The 17,312-nt window shown below is 43.2% G+C and overlaps 1 protein-coding gene across 1 annotated transcript in view; it reads right to left on the reverse strand.

Annotated features, from left to right (window-relative positions):
- The window catches only part of mapk8ip3 (mitogen-activated protein kinase 8 interacting protein 3), a 60,627-nt gene that overhangs the window by 13,965 nt on the left and 29,350 nt on the right, over nucleotides 1-17,312 (reverse strand). Inside the window, exons 13-22 of the mRNA XM_084072400.1 lie at nucleotides 17,058-17,115; nucleotides 13,318-13,469; nucleotides 12,854-12,910; nucleotides 11,945-12,115; nucleotides 9,442-9,601; nucleotides 7,044-7,094; nucleotides 6,122-6,211; nucleotides 5,856-6,008; nucleotides 4,803-4,968; nucleotides 4,091-4,288 (exon numbers count right to left, since the gene is read on the reverse strand). Coding sequence (XP_083928526.1) covers nucleotides 4,091-4,288; nucleotides 4,803-4,968; nucleotides 5,856-6,008; nucleotides 6,122-6,211; nucleotides 7,044-7,094; nucleotides 9,442-9,601; nucleotides 11,945-12,115; nucleotides 12,854-12,910; nucleotides 13,318-13,469; nucleotides 17,058-17,115 — 1,256 coding nt within the window. The remainder of the gene's footprint in view (nucleotides 1-4,090; nucleotides 4,289-4,802; nucleotides 4,969-5,855; nucleotides 6,009-6,121; nucleotides 6,212-7,043; nucleotides 7,095-9,441; nucleotides 9,602-11,944; nucleotides 12,116-12,853; nucleotides 12,911-13,317; nucleotides 13,470-17,057; nucleotides 17,116-17,312) is intronic.

A 17,312-nucleotide genomic window follows, 5' to 3' on the forward strand; every position in this document is an offset into this window, starting at 1 on the left:
ACACACGTATCGATTTGACCATTAAGCTCCGCCCTTAGATTTTCCGCAATTTTGAGCAGTTTGAAAAATACTTGTTTTTGCCAGTTCTGGCTTAACCGTGCATACGCTTTTTACGAAACTCGGCCATATGGTAGATGCTCATGAAAAACTACCAAGAAATAATTCTCACACTCATTCGTCAAAGGGTGGCGCTATAGCACTCAATTGAAAGTGCCAACTTTGAACAGGTACAACTCATGCCCTGTTTGACCTACAACCATGAAACTTCGATACACACATGCGTCTCTTCATGCCCGACAACTTTCGTGGTCTGACTTTTGACCTCTGACCTTTAGATCGCCCACCATTTTGAATTATATGAAAAACAGCCATTGGCTCATAACTTCTGCATTTTTTCACTTATGGAAAATCCGTTGGAATTTTTTGTAGGCAGAGGTCCAAAGTTCAAGTGTTAAACGTTTCGTGCAGATTGCTCAAAAATCCCAGGAGGAGATAGATTTTAACTATTACAGTTTTATGAAAATTATTCATATGTGCCTAAAACATACATGCAGACTCACATTTCTTTGAAACTTTGCAGAAATGTACAGGGTCATTCCAAATATCACTGAAACCAATCTTACTCCAATTGGCCAAAAGGGGGCGCTATAGCAATTTTTTGAAAAGGCAGACTTTAAACAGGCATAAGTCATGCCTCGTTTGGCCGAAAGTCGTGAAACTTGCTTACACATGTGCCTTGACTCATGAGGAACACATCTATCGCTTTGACCAGTAAGCTCCGCCCGTAGATTGTCCGCAATTTTGAGCAGTTTGAAAAACACTTAAACCCAGGATTTTTCAGCTATTTGCGTGAAACTGTATCATCTGTGTAATCTCCTTTTTCATAGTTCCTTGTCTGTTGGTCCAATGGCGTCTCCCTTAAATGAGTGCCTCACAATCTCAAGGTCGCCAGTTCAAGCCTCACTTGATGCAGACTTAATTACGGGGCCAGGCTTCCAGCATGGACCCGTATTGTTATTCGCATTATTCCGTTTCTTCTTCTTCTGCCACTTTTGGCAGTTCTGGCTGAACCGTGCAGTCGCTTTTTATGAAACTCGGCCATATGATAGATGGTCATGAAAAACGATCAAGAAATAATTCTCATAATCTTTCGTCAAAAGGTGGCGCTATAGCACTCAATTGAAAAATGCCAACTTTGAACAGGTACAACTCATGCCCTGTTTCACCTACAGCCATGAAACTTCGATGCACACATGCGTCCCCTCATGCTGAACAACTTTCACACTCTGACTTTTGACCTCTGACCTTTAGATCTCCCACCATTTTGAATTATATGAAAAACAGTTAAAACCTATCTCCTCCTGGGATTTTTGAGTAATCTGCACGAAACTTTTTACACATGAACTTTGGACCTATGCCAAAAAACGTTTGCAAAATATTTTCCATAAGTGAAAAAATGAAGCTTTAATGAGCCAATGAATATTGCAGTTTTATGACAATTATTCATCTGCCCCTAACACATACATGCAGACTTACCATTCTTTGAAACTTTGCAGAAATGTAAAGGGCCATTCCAAATATCACTGAAACCAATCTTACTCCAATTGGTCAAACGGGGGCGCTATAGCAATTTTTTGAAAATTGAAACTTTAAACAGGCAAAAGTCCTGCCTCGTTTGGCCGACAGCCATTAGACCTGCTTACACATGTGCCTTGACTAATGAGGAACACATCTATCACGTTGACCAGTAAGCACCGCCCTTAGATTGTCCGCAATCTTGAGCAGTTTGAAAAACACTTAAACCCAGGATTTTTCAGCTATTTGCGTGAAACTGTATGATCAGTGTGATCTCTTTTTTCAGAGGTTTGTCTGTTGGTCCAATAGCGTCCCACTTAAGTGTATGTCTCTCAACCTCAAGGTCACAGGTTCAAGCCTCACTTGGTGCAGACTTCATCTAAGTTGCATTTCACACAACATGACTATCAATGAATACATTTGCAATTGTTAAAGATAACATGAAATACTTAATTGAGTGTTTTTTACATACTTCATTGTGAAAATAGCTTATCTACAATCTCACAACTTTTCAGATAGCAATGAGAGTATGTTTTTTCAATGTATAACATACTTCATTGTGAAAATAGCCGATGTACAATCTGACAACTTTTAATGGTTTGTGAGCTTGTAGATCGGCTACTTTCACTAGTTTTGGTTCTGAGGAGATGTACAATTTCTTCATTGGTAAATGGTTTGTGAACGAGTGATCTTTGTGTTAGTGAAACAGGGGCTTGGGTCATGACAGAAGGCAAGAGTTTGTGATCCTCAACAGACAATATCAGCCTGGACAAAGCTATAGCACTATAGGTAGTGTTGCAGCTACCTAAGAGTGCCTCACGATCGCAAGGTTGCCGGTTCAAGCCTCACTTGATGCAGACTCATTTAAGTTGAATTGCAAAAAACATCACTCAATCTATTCCGTTTCCATGGCTCTCTCTCTGTCTCTTCAATCTATTCCGTTTCTATCTTCAATATATTCCGTTTCCATGTCTGTCTCTTCAATCTATTCCGTTTCTATCTTCAATCTATTCCGTTTCCATGTCTCTCTCTTCAATTCTCTCTCTCTCTCTCTCTCTCTCTCTCTCTCTCTCTCTCTCTCTCTCTCTCTCTCTCTCTCTCTCTCTCTCTCTCTCTCTCTCTCTCTCTCTCTCTCTCTCTCTCTCTCTCTCTCTCTCTCTCTCTCTCTCTCTCTCTCTCTCTCTCTCTCTCTCTCTCTCTCTCTCTCTCTGAGGGTCGGCCATAGCTGAGTGGTTAGTGAGCCCGCCTAGGGAGCCAGAGGCTCTGGTTGACCCAGGTACGATTCCAGGCCAGGTCAACAAATGTGTCGATGAAATGAATTTTGTCCCTGAGCAAGACTCTTAAACCCTAATTGCTCACAGGCCCTCATTGGAAACAAGACCGCAAGGACTTTCATGAACTGACCTGTTAAAGGAATTATCATTTCTCTTTCTCTCTCCTGGCCCCGTATTATCGCTGCTTGCAGCTATATTTTAAGTTGAATTGCAAACAACATGACTGTATCAATGAATACATGTGCAAATGGTAAAGATAACCTGAAATGCTTATTTGAGAGTACGATTTCTCAATGTATGACATACTTCATTCTGAAAATAGCCGATCTACAATCTCAAAACTTTTCAGATAGCAACGTGTTTCTGAGCTTGTAGATCGGCTGCTTTCACTGTTTTCGGTAGCGAGGAGACATACAATTTCTCTATTGGTAAATGGTTTGTGAACGAGTGATCTTAGTGTTGGCTTGGTTCATGACAGAAGGCAAGTGTTGCAGCCTATTAGCCTATCATGGGGCGGCCATAGCTGGGTGGTTAGTGAGCACGCCTAGGGAACCAGAGGCCCTGGTTGCCCCAGGTTCGATTCCAGGCCATCCCAGCATATGCGTCGATGAAATGAAATTTGTCCCTGAGCAAGACTCTTAACCCCTAATTGCTCACAGGTTCTCATTGGAAACAAGACCACAAGGACTTTCATGAACGACCTGTTAAAAGGAATTATCCTTATCCTAGTCCGAAGGTTCCATCTCTCTCTCTCTCATCAATCTATTCCGTTTCCATGTCTCTCTTCAATCTATTCCGTTTCCATGGCTCTCTCTCTCTCTCTCTCTCTCTCTCTCTCTCTCTCTCTCCAGTTTCCATCTCTCTCTCTCTCTCTCTCTCTCTCTCCAGTTTCCATGTCTGTCTGTCTGTCTCTCTCTCACTGGCCCCGTATTATCGCTGCTTGCAGCTATATTATTTTTCTTATAATCCTTCTTACAGTATATTATTTGACAATTTGACCAAAGCTTGATCCGTTTTTATAGTATAGCTTGTTGATTACTTTTGAAGCAGCAATGGGTTTTTCTTTTCTTTTCTTAATTTTTGGGGTATTAAAAAGGTATTTTTAAGGACTTTTAAAGTCCTTAAATTGTCACTTCACTGCCATCTGGGGACCCCCCTCCCCCAAATCACGTGGGGACCTGACCCACAGGTTGAGAACCACTGGTCAAGTAATGGGGGTGTCGGTGTGGTGGAAGGCTCACCTTGTCCTTTGTCTAGGATGGGGGTGTCGGTACGCGAGGAGCAGTTGCTTCGAGCCACGCTGCAGTTTGTAGCGCAGCCCACCAGAGTAATGCCCGCCAGCATGCCCTCCACGCCGCCCGTCTCCTCTCCGCCGGCCGTCCCGCTGTCGCCCGGGTCCAGAACGATCTCCCCTGCCGGGTAGTCACTCTCACTGGCAGCTGGCAGACAACAGGGATTAACCCATTAAGAACGGAAATCTTCATATATTGCTACTCACTAATGCTCATGATAAAATGGCACCATTCTTTTCTACTCGGTCTGTGTCTCATAGGAGGGCTGTGGACACTTCAGAAACCCGCCTACCAGTGACATCATCATTATTTTTTACAAGATTTCAAATTCTTTATTTAAATCTTTATTTATGCGAGAACAATGGCTTTGATTATCATAGCATGCAAACTTTCCAGGAATAGAAAGCCTGCAGTTTCTATTAGCTTGGATTCCATATCGATGATGTCACTGGTAGGCGGGTTTCTGAACTGTCCACTCCACAGCCCTCCTCTGAGACACAGACCGAGTAGACAAAAATGATACCATATTATAATGAGCATTAGAGAGGACCAACTACTGTATATGAAGATAGGTTGACAATGGGTGAAGGTGTTAACTGCTTTTGCTGGGGTCCTTCTGTTCTAAAGCGACGGAGATGGCACGTTGGGTAATGGGTCTCACCGGGCACGCTAGAGATGCAGAGCACGTGGGCGTTGCACACGTTGAACTGGTCGACCAGGGAGCCGGGCTGGTTGGCGTCGATGATGACCACCTTGCTGGCAGAGTGGGTGCTGGTCAGGATCCACACTCTGCTGCTCATGGCGTCCGTCTCCTGGAGCTCCTTAGACTGGGGAGGGAAGAAGAAGAAGAAGAACCGGTGGTTGGAAGAAGTTACTTTTGATTTATTTTTGTATCATTAAAACTGGGAAAGCATCAGTGTCATTTTAGATGTTTTTTTTTGCCATATAAGCCTGCAAGGTCGTCAAGGCTAGGGCAAGTGCTACGGGCTAAGATGGAGTCTGAAGAGGCGGGTCTTCAGCTTACGGTGGAAGATTGGGAGTGAGTCTGCAGTTCTAACTGCAATGAGGAGTTTGTTCCACCGTTTGAGAGTCTGGGACGTGTGGAGCGTCGTCCCGGATGTTTTAGGAAAGGTTCTGACAGCTTCCCTGTGTTAGCTGATCTGAGGGAGTGGGAGGGGTTATAGTGTTGGATCAGGCTTTGAAGATATGGGGGTGCCATACCTTTGGTTGCTTTGCAGGCCAACATCAGTGTTTTGTACTCTGTGCGGCCAGTAACTGGGAGCCAATGGAGGGAGTGGAGAAGGGGGGAGATATGTGAACATTTTGGCTGGTTGAAGACCAAGTGTGTGGCAGCATTCTGGATCATTTGGAGGGGCTTAAGTGCACATGCTGGGAGGCCAGTAAGGAGTGAGTTACAGTAGTCGAGTTTTGATATGACTGAGTGAGGTCTGGATAAGGAGCTGGGCTGACTCCTGTGTGAGGAAGGGCCTGATCCTTCAAATGTTATAGAGTGTAAACCTACAGTACAGGATCAAGTGACCGCTGCAATGTGTGCCCTGAATGAGAGCTGAATGAGAGCTGACAGAAGGTACGCCCATCTACGTCACTTTCGTTATCCAGCAAATCCAAGCAGCAGATTTGTTGCACTGGGAGGCAAACTGCATATCAATTTTGGGGTCCTTGACATGTAAAAGTTTGAGAACCACTGGCCTACCTTCCTCTTCTCTGGGGAGCTGTTGGTGCTGCTCCTGGTGTCACCTCCTTCGTCACTATGCAGGAGGGGGTCACAGGTCACCGCCTTCAGTGCCGTCGGCTCCTGGCTACAGGCCCTCCACCCTGTTAGATCCACGCCCGCTGCACACCACAACTACACACACATGAGCGCACGCGCACACACACGCACACACACGCACACGCGTTTGTATTACAAATCAACTAAATCTACCGTTAACTTCTTGCAGAGTTCCTTGGTGTACCTACCTTCCTGTTGGGATCTTTCTCCACCAGGGGGCGACAGTAGACAGGAACAGGTACATTCTTCATGCGGTTGTCCTCTTTTTCATTGGTTGTCTAAAAGTGGGGAGGCGGGGCACATTATTTCATAGGACAGTTCCCAAAGGAATCAATCTCTGACCAGGACTCTCTCTTTTCCGGTGTTTCACCCATGTGGGCGTGGTTTTGAGGTTCGGTTTGGGCCAAGGGGCCAGCTTGAGAGTTGTGCATTGAGTCTAATAAGGAAGTGAGTTCAAGTGACAGTTCATATGAATGGCCTGTAGTCGCTGTTTTACCCCTGCTAGTGTCAGGGGTAAGATTCCTCCCCCAGAATCCCTTTTCTGGGGGTGGAATATTCTCCAAAAATAGCCGATGTATATAAGTTGCGATGCATTGTGAGTTTGCCTTGTAGATCGGGCTATGTTTGGCGAAGAGAATAGAGTATACAGGGTTTAACCCATTAAAACTGGGGAAGCATCATCATTTTAGATTTTAGCATTGGCTATTAAAATAATTGTAGCAGATATACAAGCTCGCAGCGCGGCACGAAGTGAAGCACCGTGAGCTTGTATATGTGCTATATATATATTTTTTTTAAAGAATCATCTTGAAAGTGTTTGAAAACATTTGGAATCAATTTGAATTTCTTGAAAATCTTCTCTTCTGGGGGGGGGGGGGGGGGGGGGCTGGCACAAAACATTTTCAGATGGGGAGGTCCACGACCAAATATATATATATTTGGCGGTCCTTGGCACGAAAAAGTTTGAGAACTACTGATTTAGAAGACATTTGTAGAATGGGCCTCAGGTATTAATGGATTAACTAAGTATAGAGGGTTAAAGTAGTTGGAGGCGGGGGCCGGTCAGTGAGGTGAGGTGCATGCTGGGACTCTGTCAGGTGTCTCACTTGCCTGTTGTCTCTTCAGCTGTCCGTCCTGTCCATTGTCCGTCTGACCAGCAGTCTGTGGGAGAGCAGAGTTTAGAGCCGAGCATAGAACCCTCCAAGCCCTTTCTGGACCAAGGCCATTTGAACATCAAGAACAGTGGTTCTCAACCTGTGGGTCGGGTCCCCACGTTTTTTGTTATTGTTTTTGGGGAGGGGAGGTCCCCTGATGACAGTAAAGTGACAATTTAAGGACTTTTAAGACTTTTTTAATATCTAATTTAAAAAAAATACTGCATCAAAAGTAATCAACAAACTATAATATAAAAAACTGGTCGAGCATTGGCCAAATTGTCAAATAATATAAGAAAGTTTGAAAATAGCTGATCTTCAAGCTCGCAACACGAGGCGTTGTGAGCTTGTAGATCGGCTATTTTCACAATAGTTGTCAGTGGAACCAAGTCATACTAAATATAATGGCTCAACTCCTACAATTCCAAGTGCTTGTCAGGGTGGGGGTCCCCAGTTCAAATATGATTATTTTGGGGGGTCAAGGCCTGAAAAGGTTGAGAACCACTGATCTAGAAAGCATTGGCGGGCCAACCCCTCTGACCACTTAAGCTAAAATCGGTGCGGTGGAAAGTTAGCCGTTACTCTCAAAGTTACAAATCTGTAAGTGTTAGATAGGGGAAGTGGGGGTACTAGTTCTTTCAGGTGTATGCAATAACCAAGATGGTGCATTGGTCACGATGCAAAGAATGGACAAGGAGACGTGACTTCCTTATTTAACTGTATTAGTCCAGTACTTCACAGTAATATTTACCGCAGTTTCTTCGTCATAAACTCATAATACTCATAAAAGTATACTGGAACATCAGGTGGTAATAAAACCGAGGCAAAGGTCAAATACACACAGTTTCAATCTTAAACTTGACTCGTAGAACAAAGGCTGGAGAACGACACACCCACTTTCTTCATGGGCTGAATCACCTGTTACCATGGTAACCTGAGCATTAAAGGGACATGCACCTATACATATCCTGGCCTTTTAAACAGTAAGGGTCCATTTTATTACTAAATAATATCAATCATTTAGCCTGTGGACCCCAGCTGGAACCTCCTCAAGGACCACTGGGGGGTCCCCAGACTCTAGGTCTTCATTGGTCCAATATGACAGACCCATACCAAATGGACCTGTGAGCCAAATGGACCCCAGCTATTATTAGAAATCTCAGTTCCGGGCCCGTTTATTTACAGTTGGTAAATACAGATAAATCCACGTTTTCTTTAGACGTATGTGTCATCATTTTCTGTCGCAAACCATATGTTTCCTGTTTATCATTACTGTATAATCGGCTTTGGAGTTTCCATTGTGCTTTGCAGACCATACCGGTGACAACATGCTATGACAACTCGATTGTTTTACCATTTTGAACCATTAACCAAAACGTTACGTTAATATCAACAATCTTTGATATAAATGCCCCGACTTCTTACTTTTGGCTTGAACTTTATTTCACCATTGACGGCATCAGAATGTGACAGTGATCCAATCATTTAGTGCCATCTTGTGGCGAGATTTTTGTTTGCACTTTGCTTTCACTTAGTTTGCAATCGTCGGGTCCACTCGGGTTTTATTAGACCCGTCATTTCACTGTCAGAGACCCGAGACAAATGGTAACGGTTCCGACCCGGACCCGGAGTCACTTCTTGTGAATGGACCCGTGACTGAGCCGGGTCTGGGTCGGATCCCGGGTGTTTCGGGGCTCGGGCTTACCCGAAGACCTCTACCCCAGACCCCACTTAGAGAGCAACTGGTTTAGGAGGGGGTTGTGCCTGATTTATACTTGGATTTATACTAAGTATAAATCTACAAGCTCACCATGCGCTGCATCGCGACACGTGGTGTCGATCGGCAATTTTTGATCTCTTGGAAAATTGTGAAAGACTTCGTGCCACGTTTTGAGCTTGCGGATCTGCTACTTTTGATGCTTTTGTGTGACGCTGTAGTGAGATCAAGTAGGGACGAAAATAACACAAAAAGTGATAATATGGAGATAATAAGTTTCTGCCCCGACAGCAACGATATCTATTTGGAATGGGGAAAAAGTTTGAGAACCCCCACCCACCGCTCTACAAGTTGTGAGCTTGCAGATCTTGCTATTTACGGCACGTTGCACAACACAAGTTGCACAACAAAGTATAACGTCTCCGTTGGGTGCAAACGTCATTATGTCCAAAACTGTTGGACAATTCAAAATCAAAAATAGCAGAAGTAGTAGATCGACAAGCTCAAAACGCTACTTTTGATGCTTTTATGTGACGCTGTGGTGTGATCACGTAGGGCGTTAATTTACCACAAAACACAAAAAGTTAAAATATGGAGATAGGAGATAAATAAGTTGGGTCTTAGCATTGTGGTGTACCTGTTTGAAGCGGGACGGCACACTCCAGCCACAGGCCTGCATGATGCCGTCGTCACGGCGCATGTGCTCTCGAACCTGCCGATACTGCGCACGGCGCTGCTCTCGGCGGGCGGACAGCGCCGAGTCACTGAGGAGAGACGCAACACCATTACTGGCCAGTCTGCAAAGCAACGGAGGGAGGGAGGGAGGAAGAGAGGGAGGGAGGGAGGGAGAGAGGGAGGAGAGAGACAACGGCGAAGCGGTTAGCAGCATGGCCAGCCAGCAGCGAGTGAGACAGAGAGAGAGACAGAGAGCCAGAGAGAGACACACAGAGAAAGAGAGAGAGAGAGTAGGGCTGCCACCATTATGCAAATGTTACATGCCGATTAATTGTCACACAAATAATAACAATTTTATTGCTGTTTTTTGTCGTGGGAACATTATGAAAAAAACTTTTATTTCTGTTTGGCTTTCAGGCTTTGAAGTTGCACAGGGCAGAACCTAAATTTACAAAGAAATTACTGACATATTTAATGACTTATTGATGCCTTTGATATTTAAAAAAAAATCCCAAACTGTCAGTATTCCAATTCAAAAATAGCAAAAGCAGATCGACAAGCTCAAAACGCATCCCGTTACGGCGCGTTTTGAGCTTGTAGATCTGCTATTTCCACAATTTTTTGATTTCTTTTGAAAATATGTTTCCATGTACATTTTTCAACATGGAAACGAATATGACGATTATACAAAATAATTGCGATTATCTCAAATAATTGCGGTTAGGCGATTATGAAATAATTGTGACAGGCTTAAAAGATAGTGAGAGAAAGAGAGAGAGAGAGAGGGAAAAGAAATACAGAAGCTAAGCTTTACTTTCGTTCCAAGCCAACAAAAAGAAATGCACTTCATTATTATTAACAATAACAGGAGCATTAAGTATACATGCGTATAGAACATGTTATGGCGATTTAGTAGTTCAGCGTTTAACCAGAACAAAATGTCTATAGACACAATGCAACATTCCAACAAGAGTCCAAATGTGATGCAAATTTGTTCTGTATGCTGTTTCCTAAACAATTAACAAAATATGTAAAATGATGATGTTTTAGTAATATTGTTCCTGCTATTCTACATACAGCCAACCAAGAAATCACAGAGTGTGGCTTTAACCTTCGCTTTTATGAAATATCCGAGACAATTAAGATTTTATGGAAGATGCTTCTGAACATATTACTAGTTTGACCACTTCAAATGCTCTAATCTTAAAATAATGACAGAAAATAGCTTGTAGATTAGGCTATTTTCGCTGCGTAACATGCTTCCATAGAAGACATGCTGGCTTCTATGGAATCCAAATGACTGAAATCATCGTGGCGACTGTGAACTTTGATCCATGTATTTGTGATCCTGAGCATTCCAGTGCAGTCTGTGCATGTCTGACACCCTAAGAAACGCCTGCAGCCTCTTAAGCTGGTACAAGCAAGCAACCATGCAGTAAGACAAAGCGCGTGCATGCGTGCGTGCGTGTGTGTGATGGAAGGGTCACGATGACCCAGGTATAGCAGCGGTTCACAAACTTTTCAGCAGTCTTCCCAGGACCCAAATATATTATTTCAAGCTTACAGAGTTTTCCCCCCAGCTTCCCTGGGGGGGAAAGGGAGGAGTCTTGCCTGCTGCACTGAACCTATGTGGTCTGTCTCTGTCAGACTGTCACAGTCTCAGTGTGGTGTGGCAGGAACAATGTTCATATTAACTTTATTTTATTTAAAGATATTTTTTTGTCTTTTTCTGCCTTCATAGATAGTATACAGTATGTTAACAGGAAATGGGGAGAGAGAGACGGGGAGTGACACGCATTGCAGCCTAGGTGCCCGGACCGCCAGGCTAGCGGTCCGGGCCTGCTTGCTATTTGCAGTGCATGCACTCAAACTTTATTGTTGATCATGGTGACGTGGTATAAGCATTTGTTTTCCATTAGATTCGTTACTCAGAACATTTATGGAGGATGTTTTTTAAACAACATCCACATGGCAATTTCAACATTCAAAGATTATAAACAATATTCGAATGATATTCAATTCCCGAATTTTGTTCTGACAGCACTAATAAGGGCGCAAGTTAGGGCCCAATATAAAGAGTATTTGTCACAGTCACAGACTTTGCATGTCTTGTCTAGGTATTGTATTTATATGTTATGTTCTTGTATTAGTTGTTTTGGTTCTATGTTGTCTTCCCCAGCTGTATCTCATCTTCCCTCATGTGTATATTAGTCTTGTTGTTCCCCAGTCAGTCCTTGTCGGATAATTGTTTGTGTTACAACGTTTGTCTGTAAGGTCTTTTGTTCACCTGTATTAAATCATGGATTTTGAACACTATTCTGCCTGGCTGTCCTGCATTTGGGTTCTCACCACACCAGCGTGTGACAGTATTGTAGAGTAGAGGTAGAGTGACAGTAGTTGCATAGAGAGAGAGAGAGAGAGCGAGAGAGTGTGTGTTGTGGTGTGGTACGATGTTAGCTGCTCACTCTTCGGGGAAGAACTCCAGCGTGCGGTTGGAGGTGGAGATCTGACACATGGTGTGGCTGCGTCTCTGGGGGAAGCCGGCCGGAGACGGTGACTTGTAGTGGATGTTGACGCTGTAGTAAGGCCGTTTGACCGGCGGAGGGCTGGACGACGAACTGAAGAGACGAGCGAAGCTGCAGGGAGCACACAGATAGATAGATAGATAGATAGATAGATAGATAGATAGATAGATAGATAGATAGATAGATAGTTGCAGTTAAATTAGTAATAATGGAATCTCTGACAATTTTCATGTTATAGTTAGACAAGATTATGGATACCAGAGCAGAATAAACTGAGTTCACTGATAAATCCTGTATAATCCAGATTGTATCATTTACTTGAAAACTGACATGCCGCCTGGGAAAGAGTACCCTGGATCGTCCCCCGACCCCGGGCTATGTGTCAAAACCAGTGTTGCCAGATAGAAAATAGCCGATCTGCAAGCTCACAGCGACGTGTTGTGAGCTTGTAGATCTGCTATTTAAATCTTTTTATTTTTTTAATCATCTTAAGAAAAACACAAATCTTGTATGGGGGGGGGTCTTAATGGTTTAAAAATACTGACTTTGACTTTGCCACTGGCATCCTATCTCCAATGGGGGGGGGGGGGGGTATGTTCCAGGGGGTCCCCAGCTAAATTTGTCAGTTCTACAAGCTCACAGCAATGTTGTACATCAGCTATTTTTGAAGATTTCTTTTGAAAGTTTTGGAAACTTTTTTTTACACAAATCTTCTCTTCTGGGGGTCCCTGGCACAAAAAAAAATCTGATGGGGGTCAGATATCGAATATATAACAATGGGGGTCCTTGACATGATAAAGTTTTAGAACCACTGCTCTGAATCATCTGTACAGAAAAACAGAATCTCACAACTGCCAGATGGTGGACTTCTTCTTCTCCGAGATCTGTGGACTCTCCCGAGATGCCCTGAGAGGAAAGAGAGATGGCTGTCAGTCGAGGGATGCAGGAGTCCATCCATCCATCCAACAAACAAACAAACAAACAAACAAACAAACACAAACATTCATCATTCACCCATCCAATTATCACTGTTTCCCAAACAGTGGGTGGGACCCATGATGGGGTCACCTACCAATTGCTTATGGGTCACGAGTAAAATAGACCCTCTTTTTGGTTTACTACATTGCTTGTAGATCTGCTATTTCCACAATCTTTCAAAAATGTTGACATTTCTCAACATGGAAAACGATTACGACAATTATGCAACAAACAAAAAAACAATCGTGATTATCTCAAATAATGTATGATTTAGGCGATTATGTTCATAATAATTGTGACAGAGGCCTAACTCATCATCACCATCATCATCTTACCTGATCATCTCTGTCCATCGCACGGCCTCCTGCAGCTCCATCAGCCTCTCCTTGTACTGGTTCCTCTCCATGAGGACGCGGGCCATCTCCACCCTGGTGAAGCGCCTCCTCTGGGTCATGGTCATGTCCCCGTCCTGCATCGGGGACGAATACTGAGGAGAGGAGGGGAGGGACAGAGGAGACAGAGATGTGACCTGGGTTGGTTATACCACCACAGCGATTCCCAAACATTTTAGCTCAAGACCCAAAAGATTCATTTAATTAATACGATTCTAAAATGAATTTAGACGTTTGCCCGCGGGACCCAAACTAGTGAAGATTCAGATCTACACACGCCATGAATATGATTCGAACCAATGTATCGTCAACCAATGTCTCGTGATGCGTATCGTATCGTTACACCCCTAGTTGTGAGCTTGTAGATCTGCTATTTTCACTATTTCTTAACTATTTTTTTAATGTATGGATTTCTTTCTAAATATTTGTTTTGTAACATGTTCTACGTTTTAAATTAGAAAAGAAAATCCTTTGAAATAATAATACAAATATATATATAGGGAGTGGGTCCTGACCAATTGTTTGGGAAACACTGATTTATCACAGAGGCGCACCAGCCTTTGTCTGTCATTTTAAGCGCACTTTGTGTGTCCTCACAAAGTGCACTTCTCTCCTTTATGCAGGTGCATGTGGAAGAGGATAGTGCACGTAAAGCCTGATTTATACTTAGATGCACACTGGTGTTGAGGGCGGTACATAGCAGATATACAAGCTCACAGATCTGTGAGCTTGTAGATCTGCTATTTACTGAGCACAACAACGGCACGCAACTAAGTAAGTACAAATCAGGCTTTATGTGAGGAAACAAGTGTGGTTGATTAAGCATTCTAGCTGGATTCACTAACGCTCACGCAATTTTTAGAGGGTCAGTTTTGCATGGAGTTTCACTGCCTTTAAAAAGCAGGTGCAAATTAGAGCAGGCAGGCTATACATTAAAGGAAGGAAGGAAGGAAGCTCGCGATGGAGATGAGATATCATGTGAATTGTTTAGTGAAATCTGTGAAACATTTTTGTAATAACTTTAACGTTTTTTATGTTAAATTTGTGTGTGCTTACAGTTTTTTACCTTTGCATCAAGGAGTCACAGATAGCCCGATAGTTCTCAAAGACACAGGAAGTGAACCAAGAAATAAGCAAAACGCAAATCACACAATAATTCCTCTAAGAAATCAAAATATGACTTTGAATCTCCCACACAAACGTTGCCAAGTCATCCCTGCCACAGTCAAGCTCCTTGCAGCTCTGGCCGACACCATGTGGCATACAGTATATAGAGCCTGCACCACACCTGGAATATCACAGCCTGCATTCTGCTGTGCTTTGCTATCCCAGGTGAATGCACTGTCATGGGACACAAGCTGTCGGGGCAGAAACCTCTTATCTCCATATTCTAACTTTTTGTGTTTTTCATTTTAACCCATTAAGACCTGAGGCCGATTAAAAAAAAAATTTTTCTATATCCTAACGCTTAAAAAAAAAGATATATGGAAAGATTTGCACAAATTTACATTTTTTTCCAAAAATAGCAGATCTACAAGCTCATAGCGCGGCACTCGGTGCCGCGCTATGAGCTTGTATATCTGCTATTTTTATATAGCCAAAGAAATTTTAAAATGACACACAAATGCGTTCCCGGTCTTAAAGGGTTAAATTAACGCCCTACTTGATCACACCACAGCGTCGCACGAAAGCCTCAAAAAATGCAGATCCACAAGCTCGAAACACGCCGCGAAGCGATGCGTTTCGAGCGTGTGGATCTGCTACTTTTGCAGTTTTTGAATTTGAATCCCGAAAAGACTTGTTTTGGACATGTGAGGTTTCCACCCGACAGAGACGTTGCGTTTCCCCACATCCAATGATGACATTCACCGCCAATAAACAGGGGTTTTAATCAACAAATTTCCACCCACAATGGAAAGCTCATTTGTGCTGCAAAACAGTGAATCATTGTCCTGTCATTGTCCATCTCTTTTTGTTTTGTGACTCCTAGTTTTATGTCCTATAGTCGGCCCAAATTCAATTTCTCTCAGCTGGAATTGCACCGCGTCCCTCCCAAAATTAGTTTGCTGTTCTGCTAATGATTCCATTTCATCATCATTGAATTTAGCTTTACTCTTTTTTATTCTTGAGCTGGTTGAGGGCTCCAAATTCCACTGTAGCTTTTAAGCTCTGCTTCAAATGCATAATGTGGCCAGCCGGTGTTCCCATGATTTCCCTGATTGTGGAATTAGCTGTTGCCTTATAAGCCCCGATTTATACTTAGTCGTATGCTGGTGTCACGCGTCAAAAATAGCCAAGCAAATCATCATGAGATCACCACAACCAAAAGAAATATTTCCGTGTAGATAACGCAAGACAGTCTGATCTGGTGTCTTTTTGACGCGTGCCACCGTTGTGCAATGGAGCATGAATTAGACTTCAGTATTACACGCTAACAGTGGTGGAAAAAGTATTAAAAACATTTACTGAAGTAAAACTATCAATTCTGCAATGTAGAAATACTCTGTTACAAGTAAAAGTCCGGGTAAGGGTCCAGGGTAAAAAAAAGTACTTACAACAAGTCCCCGGGACTTTTATGTGTTGTCCTTTTAGCCTTAATGTCGACTGTACCATGTGCTGTTTACATTTCTGACTAATAAAGTATTCAATCAATCAATCAATCAATCAATCAATCAAAACAAAACCCGATTTAGATGGTTGCCGTTTTTGCTCAATGTTTCGATGCATTTGTGTATGTAAACGCTTCGTTGGATTTATTTCCGGTTTCTTATGACGAGCATGTCTGAATAGTAAGAAGTGATGTCTTCAACAGAACTAAATACAAACAGACCCAACTTTTGAGTAAAACATACAAACAGGTTATGGCCATTATCACACTAATGTGCATGCATTCTGTAAATTGAATCAAATAATTGCCATAACCTGATTATTCCCAGTAATTGGATTGTGCACGTAAATGCCCTCTCTGCGTAGATATACTGTACATAAATGTAGAATAGACAAATACTCTTTGAATGTTTTGTTAAAAATTAAAGTTCAATTTATGACTATATTGAGTATATTAAAGCCTGCTTTGTCTGAGTTTCAAACTGATAATAAAAAAAACTAAAGAAAACATGCTTAGTGACTGGTGAGATACCAGAACAAGAACAGTCTAATGTGGCAAGATGGGGGAACACAATGTAGAGTAGTGGTTCTCAAAGTGGGGTCAGGGGACCCCCAGGGGTCCTTGGGAGGTTCCAGGGGGTCCCCCCAGCAAAATGTGTCTGTTCAAAAATAGCAGATATACAAGCTCACCAGCGCGTCACTTCGTGCCACGCTGCAAGCTTGTACATCTGCTATTTTTGAAGAAAAAAAAAGTATTGGACATTTTTGCATACATTTGGCGGGGGTGGGGGGTCCCGGCACACGGCCGAATACATATCAATTTGAAACGGAAAAGTTTGAGAACCACTGATGTAGAGAAACAGGAAAGATGGAGAGAGAGAGAGAGAGAGAGAGAGAGAGAGAGAGAGAGAGAGAGAATAGGGGAGTGACAGGGGGAGTGAACCGGCGACTCTCCGCCAGGTACCAGAGTTTGCCCATGCGCCTCATGGCTCCCACCCACTGTAGCCCCCCCCCCCCCCCCCTCCACGAGGCAAGTAATTTATGATGAAATAAACGTGGGGGCAGTTTCTACTCACATCATCACCTCCTTCATCCTTGGCGTCCTGAGAAGCTCCCAGAGCCTCTGCTCTTAACCTGCAAAAACCCAAAGCAAAGAGACATTCAAGAGAGAGCACACGCACACACACACACACACACACACACACACACACACACACACACACACACACACACACACACACACACACACACACACACACACACACACACACACACACACACATTTTGGGGGATCCTTGGCACGAAAAAGTTTGAGAACCACTGATTTAGAA

This window comes from Gymnoscopelus microlampas (assembly GCF_963454915.1).
Source record: "Gymnoscopelus microlampas genome assembly, chromosome: 11".
Taxonomy (NCBI): domain Eukaryota; kingdom Metazoa; phylum Chordata; class Actinopteri; order Myctophiformes; family Myctophidae; genus Gymnoscopelus; species Gymnoscopelus microlampas.